The sequence below is a fragment of the Onychostoma macrolepis genome, chromosome 07, assembly GCF_012432095.1.
Source record: "Onychostoma macrolepis isolate SWU-2019 chromosome 07, ASM1243209v1, whole genome shotgun sequence".
NCBI classification, from domain to species: Eukaryota; Metazoa; Chordata; class Actinopteri; order Cypriniformes; family Cyprinidae; genus Onychostoma; species Onychostoma macrolepis.
The window spans coordinates 40,062,061-40,085,766 of NC_081161.1; the positions used below are offsets into that span (position 1 = coordinate 40,062,061).

General features: G+C 35.2%; 1 protein-coding gene across 3 annotated transcripts in view; it reads right to left on the reverse strand.

The window, feature by feature from the left end:
• The window catches only part of furina (furin (paired basic amino acid cleaving enzyme) a), an 89,344-nt gene that overhangs the window by 25,313 nt on the left and 40,325 nt on the right, over nt 1–23,706 (reverse strand). For all 3 annotated transcript variants that reach the window (XM_058781210.1, XM_058781208.1, XM_058781209.1), the window contains exons 4-8: nt 20,413–20,508; nt 16,194–16,322; nt 16,031–16,107; nt 5,106–5,194; nt 451–623 (exon numbers count right to left, since the gene is read on the reverse strand). In XM_058781210.1, coding sequence (XP_058637193.1) covers nt 451–623; nt 5,106–5,194; nt 16,031–16,107; nt 16,194–16,322; nt 20,413–20,508 — 564 coding nt within the window. The remainder of the gene's footprint in view (nt 1–450; nt 624–5,105; nt 5,195–16,030; nt 16,108–16,193; nt 16,323–20,412; nt 20,509–23,706) is intronic.

Here is a 23,706-nt window from a genome sequence, read left to right on the forward strand (position 1 = left end):
TTCAGTGTGCGCTGCCGTTATGTCATCTGGTGCTTTAAATCAGGATGTTCTAACGTTTTTATTGTTCATCAGCTGGAAAAAATATAGTTTTTAAAGTGATTTCAATGATATTGTTCCTCTGTGCCGTTATAGCTGTGGTGTGGACTCTGCTTTAAAGTTAAGAACAATTTCTATATTATTGTTATCATTATAGTTATCGTCCTTGCTGTGAAGGGGCCCTTAAAGGTACAGTAATGCAACCCAACTGACTCTAATGGGCAGAGAGAGACTGGAAAATTCTTTAACAAGAAAAACTAATTATGAAAAGTAATATAAATTGTCTTCCAGGAAACAATAAAATGAACCAAAAGTGCAGAATATAGCCCTTTCAGCACCACAAGGAGTATTTCTGGCCTACATTAGCTAAACGACAAAGTAGTGCAATAAGTTCAGATTAGAGAAAAGACAAACCTCCATCACGCCGCGTAGGAAAGCTTCTTTGGCAAGCTTTGCAGGTCCATCCACCGTTTTGCCATCATCTTCGGGTCCCCAGCTGGCGCTGTAGATGTCTATGTGCTGTGGGTTGAGACTGAGGGACTGAGCTTCCACCACATCAGTGACCTCTCCATCCAACATGCGCACACCTGCAAAACAAAACATGATACACATTATTAGAGCATAGGACAGAGAACAAATCACACACAAATATACTGTACCTGCATGTGTTATATCTTACAGTAACTACAAACTGCAGCCTGACTATTGTAATTCTTGTATTTAGATTAGGTAGTAAACTGGTAAGAACGGATGGCCATTACAATGACTTCATGTTTAGAGCGAGAGAGAGAGAGAGCGAGAAGGATGTTAAATTCCTCAATCAATCAAGTTGTTGAGCTTGTTCTGGCACTGGAAAGCATGGAGAGGGGTGCAATCAGATTGTGTGAATTTTTGTCAGTAATTATTCAATATCCAGATTTACTGTGACATTTGTAGAAATGCAGAATTCATACAGAGATGCCAAAATGTGTCTGAGTGTATGTCATGGAAAGCTACATTTAATACTGGGCGAAGAAATGTGTGATAAGAGGTTCTTCAGAGATTAAGTAAGTGCTTATTAACCTTAAAATAATAAATAAGGCAGCATCATTTTGTTGTCATAAAAAACCTTTTGGAAATTAACACACTATTATTATCATCATTTTTATTTATCTGAAAACATTTATTTGAAATATTCTTTTGGAACATTATAACATTACTGACCCCAAACTTTTGAACTGTAGCCTACTACATGCTATAATTTACTTGTCATATGAAATGAAAATGTAAATGTAAATATAATATAAAATTATATAACTATGCACAAAAATATGAAATACTTGAAACTGGTGCTTCACTTTCAACACTGCATAAACTCAAAACAAAGTTTCATTATAATTTTCAGTAGTCTTTGTTTATGCAATTTATATTAATATACACAAATCACACACGCTTTTTTTTAACACTGCCAATGCCAACCTGCCTGCAATAATACAGTGACATTCAAATTCTAGCCTGTCAAATATTTAATTAGCCACCCACCACCAGAATCTATATTTTCTTTGAGAAGCAAGCGAATACATAGATTACCACTGGTGAAGAGCTATAATGTAACTAAACGTACAGAAAAGCTGTAGAGAAAGCAGCTACAATGAATAACCCCACTAAAAATCCCATATGATAGACATCTTTCTTCTGTTTGCTAAATATTTAACATCTAATGCTCACATATGAAAGGGATGAGGTGCACAGATAGTGCTGCATATAAAAGTTCTTTTCAAAGGAAAAGGAGGAGTGCATGCGCACTCGTGTTCAAATTTGGAGTTCATTCAAAGGTGACAAGTGACTACATTCTTCTCTTTCAAACATCCTTTTACAGACACTTCACAACAGAGGAGACCATCTTATCTTTTTCCACTACCCTGTACAAAAGAGAATCTTAAAACGAATTGGGGGTTTGGGAACGAGCCAGAGCACTTGGTCCAAAATGTCAAAGGTGTTGAGTTATTGTGATCCCAGCATCAGAATGTTATCTCCGCCTCGGGTTAAAAAAAGAGATCAGATTCTGCCAAGAGCTCTTAGATTTTAAAGTGGTAAAAAAATGAGAAATCACAGTCAAGCATCTTCAAAACAATGTGAATCACTCCTTTGATACACAAGGGGGCGAGGTTACTCAAGGTTGCCCTCATACGGGTTAGTGCAAATAAACAAAAGTTCAGTCGTTTCAGGTTTTCCAAAGCAATCCGAGAGCTTTGGTGCAGACAGTACTGCAAACAAACCCACAACGACACAAAAATACAGCACAACATCTTGGAAAGACTTAATGTTTTTATCCCATATCTACATTCCAAAAGTCCCAAATATCCCTGTAGGACAAAGAGAAAGCTGGCTATGATTACTTTCCAGGAAATGAGAAAGGCATAACAGATATACACGGATGCACTGTGGTCACAAAAGAGGGGATTTTTTTTATTCAGGCTCTAGTAAATACAAATAATCTATCTTCTCTCAAAAATGCAACAAGAACTCAGTTTTATTTTTTATAAAGCAATTTCCAACAATGAACTCTACTGTTTCCTCCAAAGCAATATTCCGGCTTAATGAGTTCTGGCAGAGGAATTAGCCGTGCTGTGTGCCATCTCTGCTAGCGTGCTGCCATCTCCACATTAGGCTTTCCTGTAGCAGAAGGCACTGCATGCCAGTTTGGGCCAACGTTATGGGTCAGCTGTCCAAAAACCTTCATTTCTCTCTGTCCTCTGTCCCCATGCTACCCCCTAAAGGAGTAGTATCTGCTGCTTATTAAGCACAGATTTCCCCCTGGATTCAAGGTGAAACGGGCACAGGAAGACGACTTACCCTCCACTGCGTCTCATTAGGAGGATAATTCAAAAACAGCTGCTTGAGAGCGAAACGAAGGCAGAGATGACAAGAGAAATGGATTTTATCCATAACGCATTATCCATCTGCATAAAAGGGACGAGCTGACACGTAGCGTATATTCAGTGTCTGAAGAAAATAAATAAATAAAATGTGAGTGGTGCTTGCGCATGTAAATCTCATGGTCAAAGTGCAAAGGTGTTTTAGGTGTTTTGGGTGTTTGGGGACTCCTTATATGGGCATTTCTCCCGGAAAAGCGCGCCCGCATCGACCGGAGCGAGAGCAAGAGCGCACCCGTTAACGCGCTTCATTCGGCTGCACTGCACGGGACTCACTCGGGAAGAATGTCTCTAAAGAAGTGTGTTTTTGGTTGTAAGGAAAAGATAACCTTGTTCAGTTTCCCAAAAGAACCCAGCGTTACGTGAACAGTGGATGCAGTTTGTTTTTCGGGGCGTTTTATAAACATGTCCCATTTCGACTGTGGATTTGCACATCGTTTGATGCTGAAAGATGGAGCGGTCCCAGCTATAAGAGATCATAGTTCAGAACTGCAGACAGTAAGTGAAACTGCATCAAATTCAAATCCATCAAAAATAACAGCTTTTCAATGAAAAAGAAAGAAAGAAAGAAAGAAAGAAAGAAAGAAAGAAAGAAAGAAAGAAAGAAAGAAAGAAAGAAAGAAAGAAAGAAAGAAAGAAAGAAAGAAAGAAAGAAAGAAAGAAAGAAAGAAAGAAAGAAAGAAAGAAAGAAAGAAAGAAAGAAAGAAAGAAAGAAAGAAAGAAAGAAAGAAAGAAAGAAAGAAAGAAAGAAAGAAAGAAAGAAAGAAAGAAAGAAAGAAAGAAAGAAAGAAAGAAAGAAAGAAAGAAAGAAAGAAAGAAAGAAAGAAAGAAAGAAAGAAAGAAAGAAAGAAAGAAAGAAAGAAAGAAAGAAAGAAAGAAAGAAAGAAAGAAAGAAAGAAAGAAAGAAAGAAAGAAAGAAAGAAAGAAAGAAAGAAAGAAAGAAAGAAAGAAAGAAAGAAAGAAAGAAAGAAAGAAAGAAAGAAAGAAAGAAAGAAAGATTTAGTGTTGAGATTTATTACTTAGATTAGTGGTTTGCTAAAATCCCTAACCATAAGTATGAACACTAGTAATAAGTGGAAAGCACCTCAAATAACAAATCACCAGCACAAATTGGAGAAAACACACGAAGTAGAGTGTGTTTCAAAGTCAAAGTTCAAAATGTAACATTTAAAAATATATATATCCTGGGTGTTGTTAAAAGCACTTTTCCCTTTGAACAGACCACAACCTAAATGTTGTTTGATTCGTCAGTGCTTAAAAATGTTATTAAATGGCTGCTGATGTGTAGAGCCAGGATGACCTCATAATACACATATTATATTACATGACATAAATTAATTACATAAGCATCTATTCTGTAGTAGTAGTGAAGTTAAAATTTTAATTCACCCAAAATGAAAATTCTGTCATTATGTTCTCACTCTCATGCTGTTTTAAAGCATATGATTTTTATTTTATTCCATGAAACACTATAAATCTTATGTAGTCATAAAATAGATTTGAGTAAGAACAGATCTCAAAGTTTATTATAAGAAGTTATTGCATTGGAAAAAAGCAGCCATAAATTCTGCTTAACATCTCCTTGTGTTCAACCAAAGTCAGTCAAACATGTTTTGCATCTTTTGGTGAATTTTCCCTGTAAGGTGAAACATTATACCATATTGCTAGGCTAAACAGATAAGATTCAACTATGGGCAGTTGGCTAACGGTTCTTGGAGAGGATTTAGAAAGCAAACCATTATCAGTGACATTTATCCCAGTCCAATGAAGTCCAAGAGCCGTAGACAGCTGGCAGCGTAGAGAAGAGTAATGAAACAAAATCTGCACTGAATAGGATAAAAGCACCTCAACCAATTAAAAGGATTACACATGCTAGCGTCCAAATCTTTGGCTCACAGGGACCAATGCTGGAGCCGGTGATAACTGTCCCATTTGAGCTCATGAAGCCATTGCTAATGGAGTTCCTCTTTCGAAGTGCTCTCGGTACGGAAGAGTTCTCCCTATGGTTTAACGAACAGAGACCAAGCTAATCTGAATGTGAAGCCAATCTGATGTTTCACCGAGGTGTTTTGCAATTCAAATGTTGGAATGGACAGGGTTCACGCTGATAGAATAGACTGTACGTGTTGAAACATGGAAAATGTGCCAACTCACCTCCGATCTTGGAATTGTAGGCCACTCCGACACCACACATGCCATTGTTGGCAACAGCAGCAACCTCTCCAGCACAACGTGTCCCATGTCTTCAAAAATGAAAAAAAAAAGAGAAGGATTAAGTTATGATTTTTCTGGACACTATCAAAATATCTGTACTATGCCATAATTAATATATAGGTTCTTCTTAGGGACGAAAAGAGATATAAATGTAATGCAGTGTGCTGGGCAATGATTAAAGTGTGTGTGTACTGTGTATATTTATTATGTATATATAAAGACACACAAATGCATGTATATATTTAAGAAAAGTATATTACGTGTGTATATATTTTATACATATATACACATACACACACACAAACACATATACACACAAATACGTATATGTATGTGTGTGTGTGATATATATAAATTTTATGAATATAAATATATACATGTAAATATTTCTAAACATATACTGCATGTGTGTTTTATTATATATATATATATATAATATATAAATACACAGTACACACATATATTATGTACGGAAAACGTTTATTTTGCATGAGATTAATCGTTATTAAACATTGCCCAATAATAATTAATATAATATAATAATGAATTGATAACCTAATTGTTATAATTATTAATTCATCATATTATATTAACATATGAAATATGAACAAATATGAAAACTAGCAATTTAATTAAGAACATACAAATACAATATAAAAATAAGAAATAATTAGAAATTTAAGAAAAACTACTATGCAAATAAATTTAATTTTAAAAAGTATACAAAAAATAATGTAAAGCAATTTAACAAAAAAAACTGAAATATGAAAAATGGTTTTAAAGCTATTTAATTAAAAAAAGAAAACAATGTATTATAACATGCATATATTAATATAATGTGTATTAATATACACAATACAAAGCTGAATTATATGTAATGCAATGCGTCTTATATGAGCAGAAAAGGTAGCAAGCAGAAATGGGGGAATGCAATTCATTGCCTCTGAACATGAATTGGACATTCTCAGTACTGCCAGAGACAGCTGGCAACAGGAACAAACTCTAGTGCTGATGACGAGGGGCGGGCATAAAGACCGCCCCGATCCTCATTCACAGCAGGTGACTGAAGCCTCTCATCCTGCAGGGCTCATTCAGAGCTCCTTTGCATGTGTGAAGAGCTCCTACTCAGTCCTGCTGTAAAACAGGCAGCTAGCCTATCTGTTAAATACGACAGCAAGTGACACACTGATAACCGTGGCCTTTGGGAATAAGATTACAGCCTGTGACAATGTGCAAATGCAACTTGCTGTATGCATTTCATCAAAATTAATGAGGACCAAAGGCAAGGAACCAGCTAAAGAATCAAAGAGCAGAGACATGTCACTTAGATCACCATCCAAGTGCATTTTATTTTTATTTTTGGCCTTTCCAACTCTTTGCCACACAGCAGAAATATGTATCTTAATCTTGTTTGCACTGTAGCTCCAATTAAATTTTTTTTTTTGCCAGTATTAACATACACTTATTACACCACATACAAACATCTGAGATGGCACTGGATTCAAGTGTAAATCCACAGCATCTGTGTCACAATAATCTTCCGGGTCAGCAGATGTACAAAAGCCAAGAGAGCAATGGAGGCTAAACACAGAGTTAAACAGCACAGAGGAAGGATCAGGGAAATCCCAGGAGAACCCCTGCAGTCATCCGTCCATTCATAGGAAGCACGAGATCAGTGAGGATAATGTCTCAGACTTACTCAGTCCTACAATAAGGAGGATCATGGGACCTAGATTACATCCAAAAAAGGAGGGGGTTTTATGGGAACCAAGCTTGCAGATTGGTAAAACAACAGGAGGGAATTTGGGAGAACGCATGCAAGATTACGAAACAAAATGTGTGAAAATAAATGTAAAAAAAAAAAAAAGATACACAACATGGAAAAAGGCTATCATAATGAATAATTGTATTGCGAATCCTTTGTGGGACAAAATATGCGACCCATCTTGATTTGGGTATATCAAGTCAAATACAAAAAAAAAAAAAAAATACATTTCATATTTTATTTATTTTTTGCAACAATAATAACAGGATAAAAATACAGGACAATAGTGAAAAAATATTGTTCCCACTCCACCCCCCAAAATTAAACAGAGTATGTCAAGTATGTATAGTATTAAAAAGTTAAATAAAATATACTTTATTATATGTTTTTTTTTTTTTTTTTTTTAAGTTTTCAAATTACATAATTTATTTTAATTTGTATTTAACTATATATTTTATAATATTGTAAAAAAAAAAAAAAAAAAAGCATGAGAGATACAGACTCAGGATGTCAATTTATATTGAACTTCAAATAAACAATTTACTTTATTTTTTATTTCACATTTGTATTCAACTCTTTCTATATTTTTATACATTTAAGAATCATATTATACTTCATATTTTTCATTCTTTTTCAAAAAATGCTCTTGCATCATTGCTTTTTATTTATATTTAATGTCGATCTGCCAGTCTCAAAATGTCACAAAGTGATGAAGATAAATGTGGTGAATGTGCACCGTTCGTCATCTGTTCAAGACGACACACGGGTGAGTGGCATGTCTTAAATGAAAAAGTAGTCCAGATGCTCCTCACACATTTCTACAGTACACATGACCTGGAAGACAGCGAATCTGTGCAAACATATTGTGAGCATTTGCATTTATTCTTCACAGTCCACTGACTGAACAGAAATGTACTGGCAATCACTCAACTTGCTTGTTCTACCCCATTTCAAACTAAAAAAAACGAGTCAAACTCATATTGATGTGTCTCCCATTGCCCCTGAACAAGATATAGATTTCTGGATCTTAAATTATCACTGTGGATCTTCTCAGTTCTCAACCCATCACTGTTCTTGAGTAACTGTGAATTATTCTCAGACTTCAATCTCAGAAAATGCCGTTCTTATGTACGTGATAACCGTACGTGACTGAATCCACATTCATGGGCTGTTATCATGGCTGGATAGTTTAATAGGGTTTGGTGTGACACCTTGCCGTCCCCCATGCTGACTCACTTTGAAGCTGAACACATGCAGGTTTGTGATACTGAGAGCGAGATATGCCACCAGTGAGCTGTCTGATAGATGTAAAGCAAGCCTGGACACATATAAGAGGTTTATTTCCATTTCATATTTACCTGCAGCACATGTGCTGCTTTGCAGGAACTGCTGTATAGATTGAATCCAAATGTTAGAAGCAGGCCCAGATGGCCCAGGCCCAGTTTTGCATTTCCTCCACTGATTTTTGGAGGACAAAATTATGCTAAATGGTTTTAAACTGAGTTGAGAGTAATACACTTTTATTGGCAGCTGAAAAAGCATAATGAAATTAGGCAAAATATCTCAAACAAGCATGCAAGAGACAGGGTTCAACAGTTTGGGATTGTAAGAATTTGTAATTTTTTTTGTGAAAGAAGTCTCTTAAGCTCACTGCATTTATTTGATCTTTTTTTTTTTAAACTCTGATATTGTGAAATATTACAATTTAAAATACCTATTTCCTTTTTTTCTTTTTTATTATTAAAAAAAATAAAAAATAAATTCCTGTGGAGTAATGATGCTGAAAATTCAGATTTGCATCAGTCTTCAGTGTCACATGATCCTTCAAAAATCATTCTAATATGCTGATTTGATGCTCAAGAAACATTTATTATTGATTTTGAAAACAGCTGTGCCGCTTAATATATCTGATGAACAAAAAGAACAGCATTTATTCTGAAGTGAAAATCATTTGTAACATTACAAATGTCTTTACTGTCACTTTTGATCAATTTAATGTATCTTTGCTGAATAAAAGTTTTAAATGTCTTTCACAACTCTTCATAAACTGACAAGAAATGGTTTTAAGACTAATTTTTGTGTGTGTTTAAATCCCAAACCACAAATATGAGCAAAAGTAATAGTGATGTTTGTTTTAGCGATCATTACTAGAAACATCAAGGAACAGTGTTGTCCTCTGAATACTTAAGGTACTGTATAAAAATAGCCAACAAGTCAATCAGCACTAACAGCAGATGAAAAATAAAGTATTTCTGCTTCACTTAACAGAAGAAAAGCAGTCTATGTAGGACGCACACGACCATCTGCTTTCTTCAACACCACAGGCATTTTACTGAGACACATTGTGTGAACCTTTATATAACCCTGACAGGACTCAAACCTGCAAAAGCACTGCCCTTGACATATGGCTCATTTCTTATAAGAACAGGATTATTCTGGGCTGGAACACTGTTTGGCATCTCCTCCACAGGAAGTCATCCTAAAAGTGTGTAGATGCAGCCAAGCAAACTATTCTTTACATATGGAAGAGACAACAAGTTGAGACAACTGGAACTATGTTTTGAATAACTTTTGCAGGGAGGGCTTTGTTTGTAGTTTAACAAAAAATGAAAAATGTGTCATTGACTCACCCTCATATCGCTCCCAAACTGTATGACTTGATATTTGGGTGACATTTGATGTTGAAAATGACATTTCAAAAAGTTACTTCATCCATTTAATAAATGACATGCTTAATGAATGAATATCTTCTTTGGTGTTTGGTTACTCAAGATAAAGGGGAGTAAATTTTGATTTTGGGGCAAATTGCTCCTTTAAAGGAATAGTTCACCCAAAAATACAAATTGGCTGACAATTTACTCACCCGCACCGTCTACAATCATTAGAATGCCTTGATTAATTTGTTTATTACAAACACGCAGCTTTTTGTTTCACAAGATATTAATTGATAGACTGGAGTGGTGTGGATTACTTGTGGATTATTGTGATGTTTTTATCATCTGTTTGGACTCTGACTCTGACGGCACCCATTCACTGCAGAGAATACACTGGTGATCACTTGATTTAATACAAAATTTCTAAAAATTTGTTACAAAAAACAAAAAACTAATTCATCTACATCTCAGATGGTCTGGGGGGTGAGTACATTTTCAACAAATTTTCACTTTTGGGTGAACTATTCCTTTTAGTGTGTAACTGGTCTCCGACCTACTAACTTACATTTGTAAAATGTCTGAACACACTATTTCATAAAAAAAAAAAAAGAAAAAAAAAAAAAAAACATTTTGGATTCAGACAACTGACAAGGATTCCTTACTGAAAATTAACTAAACGAAAGCTTCTACATGAGGCGTATTCTTAGCTTCAACCCTCGCCGTAGATCAGCATTTTAAACAGCATGATATGCAACGTTAATAGGAGATTAACAGTTAATGTAAAAAATATATAGCAGGATGTCATATGTAAAGACATTAAGATGTTTATAAATGTTTCCTGCTGAAAGATCAGCACTTGTTCTGCTTGAATTAGCAGACCCACGTTACACATGCTGAGAGTTTTAATACATTCAATACAGATGTATTCATGACCATCTTAAAATTGGATTAGGCTGTATTCCAGCTGGCTTTTTGGAGCCCCAGGAAAATAAATCCAGGGTAGCGCTTCAGTGTTTTAAGCTTGGGAGAGAAACCAGGCGCAATCTAGAGACCGTCAAGCGGAAACTTCAACGGAAGGCTCACTTGCCTCTTCGAGTTATGATTTTATGGAAGAGCAGAGATGTTCTGCTTGACTTAACACTACATATTTCTGTCTTCTCTCTCATATTGTGCCTGATGAATTAACAATGACGGGACAAGAAAATATACGGCCCGTCTTGAGCTGCTGCTAAGCAAAACTCACTTGACTGGCTAGTACAAACACATTAACTGTGGGAACTGTGTACGGGGGAATACTTCATCCTGCCTTTGTCTGAACAAAAGGCATTTCCAGATGTGCAATTTTAACACGCCAAACAACACGGCGTGTTATGGTAACCTCTTGATGTTTTATCAGCACACGTCTAGAGCCGATCTCGGTCAGATTACACCCTGAGAGAACGGCTCTCTAAAGCCGTGCCAAACTCCCATAAAGCACTGCATTGCTGAAGACAGCGATCTATGAAAGATATGATTTCTAATACGTGTTCATCTTTGCTATAACTCACTGCCAAACATTTTTAAGAGTAGTGGAACACTTGATAGTCACTATCTGTAACTGAATAAAAGGCAGCTGAAAATATATATACATTTTGTTTAAAAACATATGGCAAGAGTCAATACAGAACTGCACATGGGAGTGATTAATGTATTAAGGTGCTTGGCATAGTCAACTGAAATTAACGAAATTAACCGCTGCATCGCGATGCGGACGATTCTGCATCGATGCAGTAATCGATTATAGCCTAGGACACCATTCGCATACGCGCTATTTTAAAATCTGAGCTTGGCTTTTTCCCGCATATGGCACATGTGCGCTAGAGACAAACGCAGCGGGCTTCACAGTGCTTCCACTTGCTGTTATTTTAGTCTTTTACTTTAGATATGCTTTCATTTCTGCCGTTTGGAATGCAGCACGTATTAGATGCACGAAACTCACGTACTGACAGACTTTCGTGTGCACTTTGTGTTAGTTTTTCCTGAAGCTCGCGGCTGTGGTTAAATGCACTTGCATCTACTTGTATGATGTAAACAGTTATGTTTTCAGAACAGGACAAAACATCTGATAGGCTATGTGGAAATAGATCTGTGCATTAGTGTGAATGCAGTCTATTAAAGCTGCCAGTGTCTATGATCCCATCAGTAATAATCAAATGGCAATAATGCTGATTAAAAAAGAAAAACCCATAACTATGACTAGCTGTAAACTTTCAACACTTAAAGCGCTCCCAGATACTGAAAGTGCTTTTTCTTTAAAATCACCTGTAATTGTCTTTTACCCCTTTATTACTTTATATTTGCTTGTATGTTTTGAAGCTATATTTATTTTGAATTCTTAACAATAATCAATTAGTTATATATTAATTAATATATTAATTAATTAGGTAACAATTATTTTAAAAAGTAGCCTGCTTACATAATTTAATAAAAATGCACAAAATAAATGTGAAATAATCGTGATATCAAATTGAATCGAATCGTTGACATGATAATCGTAATCGAATTGAATCGTGAAACCAGTGTGGATTCACACTCCTATAAACAATGCAGATGCAGATATCTAGAGAGAAAGATTGGCAAAATAAATACAACTGATTAAAAAACAAAAACAAATTAACACTTAAATCAAGCTAAAAACATCTGTCTAGATGTGTTTACAGACTAGCTATTTAAAAAAAAAAATAAATAAAAAAAAATGCAGACAGAACAATTATAACTAATTATATGACTAATTCTATGAAAGACATAATTTTTTAAATGTTGTCATATGCAAAAATGTACACAAATATCTTAAAAATAGTATAAAAAAGATAATTTACAGGCAAAAATAACATAACCAGCATACAGTATTTTATTCACACTATCAGTTCTGTTTTTCAGAGCAAAAGTATGAAGTTACAAAAAACAATAACCGTTTTAGGAAAAAGTACTGTTCAGAGATGAAAGTATGAACAGAAAGCCATTTATGTGGCTTCAACACTTCTCGCCACAGCTCGAGTTTCTTCTGAAACACCACACTGACTCAACCTGCCCCACTTCTGTGGAAACGCACAAAGGAATTCAAAATGCGTAATGCATTATTTAGTCACTTTACAACACGACCAAGGATTGTTGGAGCACTGATAAATGGATGTTTTACAGAAAATCCAGATCTGACACTGAGAAAGGCATGCTAAAATCCACACAATACAAACACTAGGGCTGGGGGATACAGTACATGTCAATATTTGTCACCCAAAAATATCTCAAACTTAAATTTTTTTTAAAAAATCTGAATTTAGAGTTTAGCTCTGAAACAGATAAAAGCCTTAAGATGACAATTTCACCCAAACCCCACTATAGCCAAGAACTGAAATGTTTAATACAAAACATAAAACAGATTAAAATACAGTTAATAAACGCGTTACATTTTGCACTGTTTTTCACTAAATTAACAAAAGGGAAAAACTGTTTATACACCAATAAAACAATACATAGCAGCCTAAAAATATATATCTACATACTTCTTGTTCTGAGTACCAAGAGTATGAACTGATTAATAGCAAATTTTGAACTAAATGGTTGAATAAAATTTTGAAATAATAAAATAAAAATAAAAATCAATGAAATAATTTGTTAGTTATTTTTGTAAATATAAAATCATAAAAATGATTTGCAATAATTTTTGGCGGATTAAAAACAATTGCCACAAAATAACTGCAAATCATTAAATAGCAGCATATGTATGTACTGTATAATTTGCAATTATTTGTTGATGATTATAAATATTATAAAAATGTATGATTATAAAAAAAAAAATTGCTAAATTGATGATATATACTCTATGCATTTGCAATGATTTTATAATCTACATTAACACATACAGGTTGGTGGCATTCACTGCTTGAGAACTGAAAGTGTTCATAAATGCTCCCTGCTACTGTTGCAAACCTGAAACCAACTTTGTGGTTCTGTGGTAAAAGATGCAAGAACTAGATCAGCGCAACGGTAAGACACCCATATGGAGTGCAGCATAGTAGAAAAGAGAGGAGTAAGGCGACAAAATGAGATGGGTTTCTGGAAAAAAAAAGTAGCGGATTCAAGAAGGGGAATTTCACAGCAGGGGTCAGAAGAAAACATGGCAGCTAAATAACATGTAGGACGAGCAAAATTGCTACAGCTATTGAACTACGGCTACTAATGCATCTCCTGCTGTCTTTGCATTATCAGACGGAGTCATTTTAACTGATCTTTAAATGCTTTATAGTGACTAGTAAAGTGTTTCTGTGTTGCAAAATCAGTTACGAAATGTTTTAAAAGTCAAACTTGATCACATTTCAACTAGTGCCAAAGATATCATTTCATTAGCACCCATTATAGGAGTCACGCCAACATGGCATGCGCTGTGGGGTGCTTCCATTAGGGGAACATGGGACAGCCCCTCTAAAAACTACAAAGCTGTGCCATTCAGCCCAAGACCTTTGATTTCAACCCACTCGTAACTATACGCTTTTCTGCCTGTCATCACCAATCATGGTTAGCCTCAAGATAAAAACGGCTCTTTGGCTGGTATCCCAAAAGAAAAAAAGAAAAAAAAAGGACGAATGAGGAAAATCCCAAAGTGAAATAAGGACAGACCAAAGTTCAACTCTTCATTAAATGACAACAGAGTTTAGTCGTGATCGTTAGCCATAACAATGTCTTGCTTTGTAAAATTTGATGGGTTTGATTCAGTTTGGAAGGGTGGTCATGAACAAACCCGAGCGTATAAAGGTATAGTTCACCCAATGAAATGACCGTTCTGTCATCATTTACTAACCTTCATGTCTCTCAAACTTTTATGCTGTTATTTGTTCCATGGAACCCTCCCAAAAAAAACAACAATCTTTTCCATACAACGACCTCAAGTTGGCTGGATTAAAAAAAAAACACATGAAAAGCTGCCACATGGAAACAAATATATATATATATATATATATATATATATATATATATATATATATATATATATATATATATATATATATATATATATATATATATATATATATATATATATATATATATATATATATATATATATATATATATATATATATATATATATATATATATATATATATACACATACACATACATATATATATATATATATATATACACCCACACACACACTCTAATTCATTTCTCAAAAGCCATAGATCTTTAATGACATGAAATATAGTGCTAAAGATACATGGACTAATTTTATATACATTTCATATTAAATTTATTTGATTTATTTTTTAACCTGACAGTCCAAGGTCAGCATTAACTGTGTGAAGATTCTTTTCAAATTATGGTATTCCACAAAAAGAAAACATCATACAAGTTCAGAATGACATGATGTTCATTTCTGGGTGAACCATTTCTTTAAAGTAACCCATTCTCAAAACCATCATTGTTTCTTCACAATTCAACCTAAATCACTGTTGATTTATGAACTAGGCCATAAAAATGGCCGGTGTTGTGGATGGCCATTACCAAGACAACATAACACAATCCATGGAGAGAACTAAATTCACAACACAATCAATCACAGAGAAACTAATTTCCCAGCAGCAAAACACACAACACAGAAAACAGCCAGAGAAAGCTGCTGCCTACCGCTACAACCTGTACACTAGTCTCAAGAGTATTACATATAAATGAATTTAATTTACTGTAAAATTATGCTTTCGGCTAGAAGATATGACCCTACGTACTGTAGGATATATTTGAAAAGAAAACAGCTGCAGTCGAATTTAAATCGCAGTCAGTGTGAATGGTCAATGCATTGATATATCAAGTAACTTCTCTTGTCGGTTGTTTTGCATCTTTGTTTTGTGAGTAAATTCACATTAACCGTAGCATTTTTTGCAGGAAATTATGCATCAACTAATTTGCATATTAAACTGCATCTGGCCAAGAGTGACCATGTGTAACACCATTAAATTTGTAAATGGTGCAACAAATGAATGATGATGAATGATGAACGAAAATCATAATTGCAGATCTTGATTCTGAAAACGATAGCACTACCATTTGCTTACTGGGTAGGCAAAAAAAAAAAAAAAAACTCATTAGTAAAAGCCGTTCCTGTCCAACACAAATGGGCTACGGCTACAGCACTAATCACACTATATTGCAGGCTGTGTATTTCTGCAGCCATCTCCACTCTGCAGGGGAAACCTTTGGCCCCATTAAGTAAAGCAGAAAATGTATAGTAGTATTCATACTTGAGCTGGTTTCATGCCAGGAGTTTCATGCCTAGGCACAAAATACAGTGCTGGCTAAGATGGGAAAAACAAATAACAACAGTTTGAGCCGCCAACGGCCCGTAAATCGCTGGGTTTGCTTAGGGGACCTAAACTAGGTTTACGGGTTACAGTAAATGATGCATTGAGTACCTGTTATCATTGAGTTGGGTGTATCGAGGTTGAGGGTCTGGGTCGCCATCATTAACATCATAGCTAGCATCTGGATCCTGAGAATATAAGAAACATTTAGTGTTTATAAGTTATTTTGTTTTGGGTTATAAGGCATATATAACAGTTGTTTACTCAAACTCACATAGTTTTGAATCAGATCTGGGTGGTTTTTTTCAATTCCATCATCCAATATGGACACGACGACGCCTTGTCCAGTGAAACCCTGCTTCCAGGCTTCCTTCACGTTGAGGTCACGATGATCTTCGTTGTACTGAATAGAAAATAAGAGAAAGAACAGATCAGCATAGACGCCACTTCCCTCCTGCTAACTACTCCGCTGATGCAGAACATCAACCAGTGCTTGAGGATCATGTTTTGAGGATCATCTTTCACTTTTGAAGCTCACATCAGCTCTCTGATTCAAGGCTGCAGTCTGCCGTTACCTCAATACCGCATGGCCTCCTGTTCTAGGCATGAAAGATGCTGAAACTCTAGAATATGCCTTCACGATTTCCTGTCTCGGTTATAGCAGTGCCCTGACACACTTCATAATGCCCTTCACATACTGCACCGCAACCTCAGGTATGGAGTTTATGGTTTGCTTTAGGGCTGCAGCTAACGATTATTTTTATTGTCAACTAATCTATCGATTATTTTTCAATTAATCTATTTACTATTTTCTCATCAGTTGATGAATTCTTTAGTTAAACTATCAATAAATAATAACTTCTGCTACTAATTTATTAATATTTAATTCAAACATTTTCTCATAATTAACACTATGACAAATTAGCAAGAAAGCAAGAAAGCAAGAAAGCAAGAAAGAAAACAGGGCAGTGATACAATATGCAGTTCTGACGGTCGCATAATAATAAAATGCTCTATAAACGTAACTATGAAGTGATGTTGCCATACAAGCCGTTACCTTCTGCTCTAGAGTCTTGTTTTGTGTTGAACATGTTTTGTGATGACGTCGACGAATCGCTGAAGCCCTAGTTTGCTTGCTGTCCTCTTGATGTGTTGATAGTAGAGCTTTTACTTTTCTGTTTATATTGGTTTTATGTTACACAATTTTGTTATTTTTACACCTGAGCTAATATATGAAATATTAAGCAGTTTTTGCATTTAAATTTAAAATGAATTTAATAATTTTTTTTTTTAAATTACTGAATTATTCAAAAATTTTAACTTAAAAGAAAACACTACCATTCACAAATTTTCACAAAAGTTTTCCAAAGTATTATCTTATATTAACAAAACTGCATTCATTTGATCAAAAGACAGTAAAAACAGTAATATTGTGAAATATTATTATAATTTAAAATAAATAGTAAAATTTGATTATAATGTTTTAAAATTGTATTTATTCCTGTGATGGCAATTTTCAGCAGCCATTGCCATTAAACCATTTTAATATGCTGATTTGGTGCTCAGGATTTCTTATTTCTTTTTATCACAGATGGACATTTTTTGTTGCTTAATACTTTGTGGGAAAAAGTTACTGTTTTTACTGTATTTTTGATCAAACAAATGCAGCCTTGGTGAGGATAAAAGTTTTCAACATTGATTTGGGCAACAAATCAGCATATTAGAATGATTTCTGAAGGCTCGTGAGACATTTAAGAGTAATGATGCTGAAAATGCAGCTTTGCATCACAGGAATACATTACACAGTTAAATACTAGAAAATAGAAAACTTTTTTTACATTGTAATATCACAATATTGCTGTTTTTACTATATTTTTGATCAAATTTTTTTGTTCAAAATAGTTTAGATTTTTGCCTTGGTGAGCATAAGATGACTAGTCTGTAACAAACAAACATCCAAACATCTTGAGAAAAGACCAGTAGCCGAGCCAGAAGCTCTCAGGGTGACCATCCACCCACCCACTGTCAGACCACAGAGATCTGCCCTCTCCCACTCCACATGCATGTAACTCCACTGCAGAAATGAACGTGGCCACCTGAGTTTATCTGAGCAGAAAATTGAATTTATTTCGCTGCATGGCTTCTTGACTTTCCTCTTGGTCACAGCGTCACTGCTCTCTTCCCCAGGGAGGTCACGGGGAGAAATTGAAGCCAGAAAGGTGCTGTCAGGTCTGATGACCCCAAAATGATACACTCTCCTGCTCACTGCAGGATTGCAAGTCAAACGAAGAGAACTGACAGTTTATTTCTTAAGCCTACATCAGGCAAAATGATGCAATCTCGCCTCAAAGGTCCAGTAATAATGGCTGTGAGGTTGATAAATTGCTGCTGATGACCTTCGGTCAACTGTTGCAATTGCAGCAAAACTTTCTCTGCATTCCATTCTGCGGAAATGTTATTGAGTGGATTCTAACCGTTTTACTGATAAACATGATTGATAACGCTGCCGTGAAGAAGGGAAAAATGAGCTGAGAGAGGATTGGAGCTCAGACTACAATTTTATTGTTTTTTCCAAGTCATGACATTTTCCCAAAATGTGAGAAAAAGCATCCATTGTCTCCATTCATTAGCTGGAACAAAACGTCCGAGTCTGGTGAATCACATCTGAATGCAGAATGACTGAGCAATGACTAAACACAAATTAACGATTCTCATTACACTGCAAGATTCTCATAAACGAGAGATATGAAGGATGTAGGGACTCTTAATAACGACTTCAATAAATATAAACATTCATATTTATTTATAAAATATATTTATAATATTAAATAAGCAAAAATAAATAAATATAAATTCTTTAATTCATTATTTATTTGTTTCTCTTTCTTTTTCTTTCTATCTCTCTCATTCTTTCTTGCTTTCTCTCATTCTCTCTCGCTTTCATTCTCTCGCTCTCTCGCTTTCTCTCTTTCGTTCTCTTTCCCTCTCGCTTTCTTTCTCTTTCCATTTCTTTCTCTCTAGCTTTCCCTCATTCTTTCTCTCTCTTTCATTTGAGCAAAAAATTGATTATGTTGAAAGGATGTTTGATCAAATCAAGGCTTTTAATTGATTTGTTTTTACAAAGCTATGGACTCTTTAAATATTTTTGAAAGAATATGGTGTCAGAGGAGCTTTCTGTTATTGAAAATTAACTTCAAAACTTTTTATGAAATGATTTAAATTGTGAAAAATGTATTTTATGTGATTTTGTGTGACTAATCTTTTTGTTAAATAAAGATGCTTAAATTCAGTTCTTTCTTGCCCTTTCTTTTGTGGCCTTGAACAGACCTTTAAGTTATCATTAAGTCTTTAAAAAGTGCACATTAATTCAATGGTCTTATTAATAGTAAAAGTATCGAGATAACAGGAGACTGTGAGTAAGGAATGACAAATAATTGTAAATATTGTCTGTAGCCTGACGGTCGATATTAGAGTATCAGAGCTGATACGCAAGCGTTGCACAACCATCATCTTGAATCATAGCTTTCCAACCTTGATCTCTTTCCAACTCATCAACATTAGCTACACTTCTATGCAGCCTAAGAATCCATTAATAATCTGAATATTAGCTCGATATGAAAAAGCCTTTGTAAACACCTCAATTGGGAAAAAAAGATCAATTGAGGCAATCCAAATGAAATTTCTATTCAATTAAAAGAGGTAGTGCAGATCTTGAATGATAATAGAACGATAAATGCCATATATACACCTTTCAACCAGACTACATTTACAACAGGACTTGGAGAAACAGGAGAAATGCTTGTGCACATACTCTCATCCGGAGATGTCTTGTTAGAAGATGTGGCTAGTATTTACACAAGACAGAATTGGGACACTTCTAATTGTCTTTTCAAGTAACAAACAGGTAGTCATGCACATATTTAGTCAGCTGACTTGGCCGCTTTCTCAGCATTGCTTTTCTTCATATTTTGTTGTTATTTTGGTAGTGTCAACACCACATGCTGCTCATTGCTCATGCAAATGTGTATTTTCATCAAACTGCAGAGTTGAAACTGAATGCAGTACATTCAAAATCTGCAATTACAATGAAATGATTTTGCATATAAAATCGTGCATATAAACAGTCATGTTATTTCAAATGAATATGGCCACTTCAAAACAGTGACACAGGACTGTCATCTCCGGAGAGGACATGTATAAAGACTGATGGAAAGTGAAGACCAGCACGTCTGGAATGTTTCCGAAGAGCCAAATCACAACCGGCTGATTAAACTTTAAGCTCCACCGGATGACCATAATGGCAACAAGTTCACTGTTACACAACGTCCCATTTAATAGGGGCAAAAGGAACAGAGTCCTATGGATCCAAACAGAACATTACAACAGCCCACCCAGACCATCCGATCTGAGCGGGAGGTATCGTGCTTGCAAACGAACAAACAGTTCACGAACACACACGTGCATACAAACAAACAGATGAGCTATTTACTCACCAAGTACCACTGCTGTGCAAACTTCGGATCGGTCGGCTCATTGTAAATATCCCTCTTCTTTCTTCGTTTCACCACCTGCTGTTCCGCCCACATTACCTTGAGAGACAAACAAACAGTCAGAGACATATGTGAAGCGCTTGTTTCCAAGGTTTCCTTTCCATCAGATCCAGAATAGGTCGTTTTTAATGAAAATCAATGGAACATTAACAGTAATAATAATGGCACCAAATCTGCACAAAGCAATTAAACAAGGGTAAAAATATGTGAAACTCCATTCAAAAAAACATTTATCTTCTGGAACATGACATGCTTGTGTGAAACGCAATATTCAGTTTCACTAATAATACGAACCACTGAACTACATGAATGTAGGGCAGGATTTCATTTTATTGCTTGATATAATTTTCACAGGCCATGAAGCCTTGGTAATGTCAGCAGAAAAATGAGAAAGTTAATACATTTTGACGAAAGAATAACAAGTAATGATGAAATTTGTACAATACATTATAGTAAATTTGGTCAATTTTGATTTCATGTGCTGACGAAAGCTGCTGACGGACACACAGTCCTGTTTTCTGTCTCCTCACAATCCTCCTCCACTCAACACAGAGACAGAGAAGCCTGTTGAAAGATGGGAAGCCGTTTCTCTGGGGCAGCGACTGCTGCAGCGGGGCAGAAAACGCAGACGGTGGCAGATTATGTGATTGACAGCTCAGCGCTGCTCATGCCAGAGCTCTGCTCACTGTCTAGAATGACTTTTAAGGGATGAAATGGACAGACATGTGACAGGAATGTGAAGCGAATGGTCAGAAAAAGAATGACAGGCCAGTTGGGATGTTCACAGCCCTTAAGAACAACCAGGACACATTTGACCCACCACTCAATGTCCCTCAAGGTCCCGACGTCATGACGAAATTTACCAGCAAATCATATAATTGACAGAAATGCTCTATATCTGCTTTATTCAGGTAAATTAGTTAATCATCAACTTATTCATTTGTGTACTGACAGCTCAAAGTTTAAGTCATGTTGTCAGAGGTTCTTTGTTTGACTTGATTGACAAAATCAAACATTTCCCACAACACTTTAGTTTAGCATTACGGTTAATATTGCTTATACTTGGACTTTTGGGTATTTCTTCACATTCCTAACCCCAAGATTAAAACAACAGCATTTAACCCACATCATTTTTGCTAGGTATGAAAATATCTTTGAAAAATTTAAAAAAGTAAATAAAAAGTTAAAAAATAAAATAAAGCTTCAAATAACGCATTTCAAGTTTTGAAGTATATATTTTTAGACTATTTGTGGTAAGATCTTTTTGAACATGCAAGACCCACTGATGTTAATCACTGGAACTCATACTCAAGACTGAAAAACAAAAAAAAAAAGAAAAGAAAAAAAGTGCTGGATAGGAAGCTGCATTAAGATCTGAGGCTATCTGCTTGGCAAGTTATTGGGGCTAGACATGTTGTCTAAACATTATATCACTTTTCCCCCTGCTGATTAATTAGCAAGAGTAATACGGTAATTTAAAAAAAGTAGCACACATAAGTGCTTCTAACTTTTAAAGATCGACCTCATCTGAAATTAAGCTCAATTAGAGCCAGTACTCTGTTGGCTATGCAATGCATAATGAATAACCTCATGACTGATGTTGCTTCATCTATGACAGCTCTGATGTTTTGACTTGAGCCAAATGTGTTTCAAAGAGAATATGAATGCTGCCAAAGGACTCAGAAATGGGAAATGGATTTCTGAAGCTATAAAGATGGACTGAGTGATACAGAACAGAGTTTTGATAAAATCTTGACTATAAATGGAGTCCGGATGGAAGTGATCTGGAATATCTTAACTGGAAATGCAGATAATAAAGTCAGTTGCTTAAATCATATTCACAGAAAACATTTAGCCATTAAGACTAATGCACGCTCTCTTTATATCATTTATGAGATTTACATGGCATACAGTATAATATGGAACTTGCACATATGTTTTTTATTAGAAAACAATTGATGTAAAAAATGCATGAAGACTGCATGGTATAAAAGTAATTAGCATTCCAAATTCGTCAATAGTCTCTATTGTTTGTGATAAAACTGGGCTCAAAAGGTTGCTCTTTCTGAAGCTGAAGGGAGCGAAAGAATTCAACAACAGGAAGCGGAGCAGGGCAGTGAGGGGAAATGCCACTGGAACCCGCTGAGAGGGCAGGCAACAGGGCCAACACGCTTTACAAGGGCAACATCTTCACACAACTAAGAGTTTCATTTCATCAAAATGACCAGAAGTCAATCATTTTAAATAAGTCAACCTTCTGCTGCCATCTGAGCGACAGTGACCATTGACGATCCTGCAAAGTTAAACAGAGGCCAATCTTTTCATCTAAACGAGCAGCAACACAATGCGGCGACAACTGCAAAGGAATCCCACAAGGGCTGTTAATAGTTTGAAAAACAAAAATTCTCTAAAATAATATAATGTTCTAATTTAAAAAAAAAAAAAAAAGGCATTTCAGTAGGGGTGACTCTAAATAGTCGACAATTCGATGCTTCGATAGGAGGAGCCTGATTCGACTCCCTGTCGCATATTTGCGGGGTGTTATGATCATGCCATTTTGTCTATATGGGGGTGCTCAAATGTCTGATTTCACATAGAACTACCGGTTTTCTCCCAATAAGTTAATATACAGCCTATTATGATAAAGCTGTAAATAAGAATCTGAAAAGGAGGAAACTTTAAATATTTAACGTGCGTGAATAAATCCAACCACCCCTATAGATTTAAGTTTCACTTTCCATAATCCGTGACTGACAGAAGCATCTTGGCGGCAAGGATTTAAATCTTTAACACGTGAAAGACTGGATTTTTTTCGATCAGGTGGGGTACAAGTGATTTCAAAACATTTCAGCCGGTTTATATATCGTATATTATTATTTCGTTTAATGCTATCTTTTAATCAAAATATATATTATATAGTTAATATGATTTTAAAATGAGCAGTCCACAAGATGGCGCACAAAAAAAAACACAAAACCATGTTATATTGGTAAAAACAAATATGGCTGTTAAAGTGCATTTATTTTTAAACTGAAATTCCAAAAGTTAAAAAAATTTAAACGAGATTTAATCCAGTTCCAGTGTTAATTTTTACATCTTTTTTTTTAGTCCTAGTTTGTCTAGTAGTATTTCAAAAACATTCTTTAAACTCTCACTTTAATCAACTCTAGTTTGGCCAAAATAGCACTGAATATTACAGTTACATTACAGTGAATATTATTTTAGTTTATGAGAATT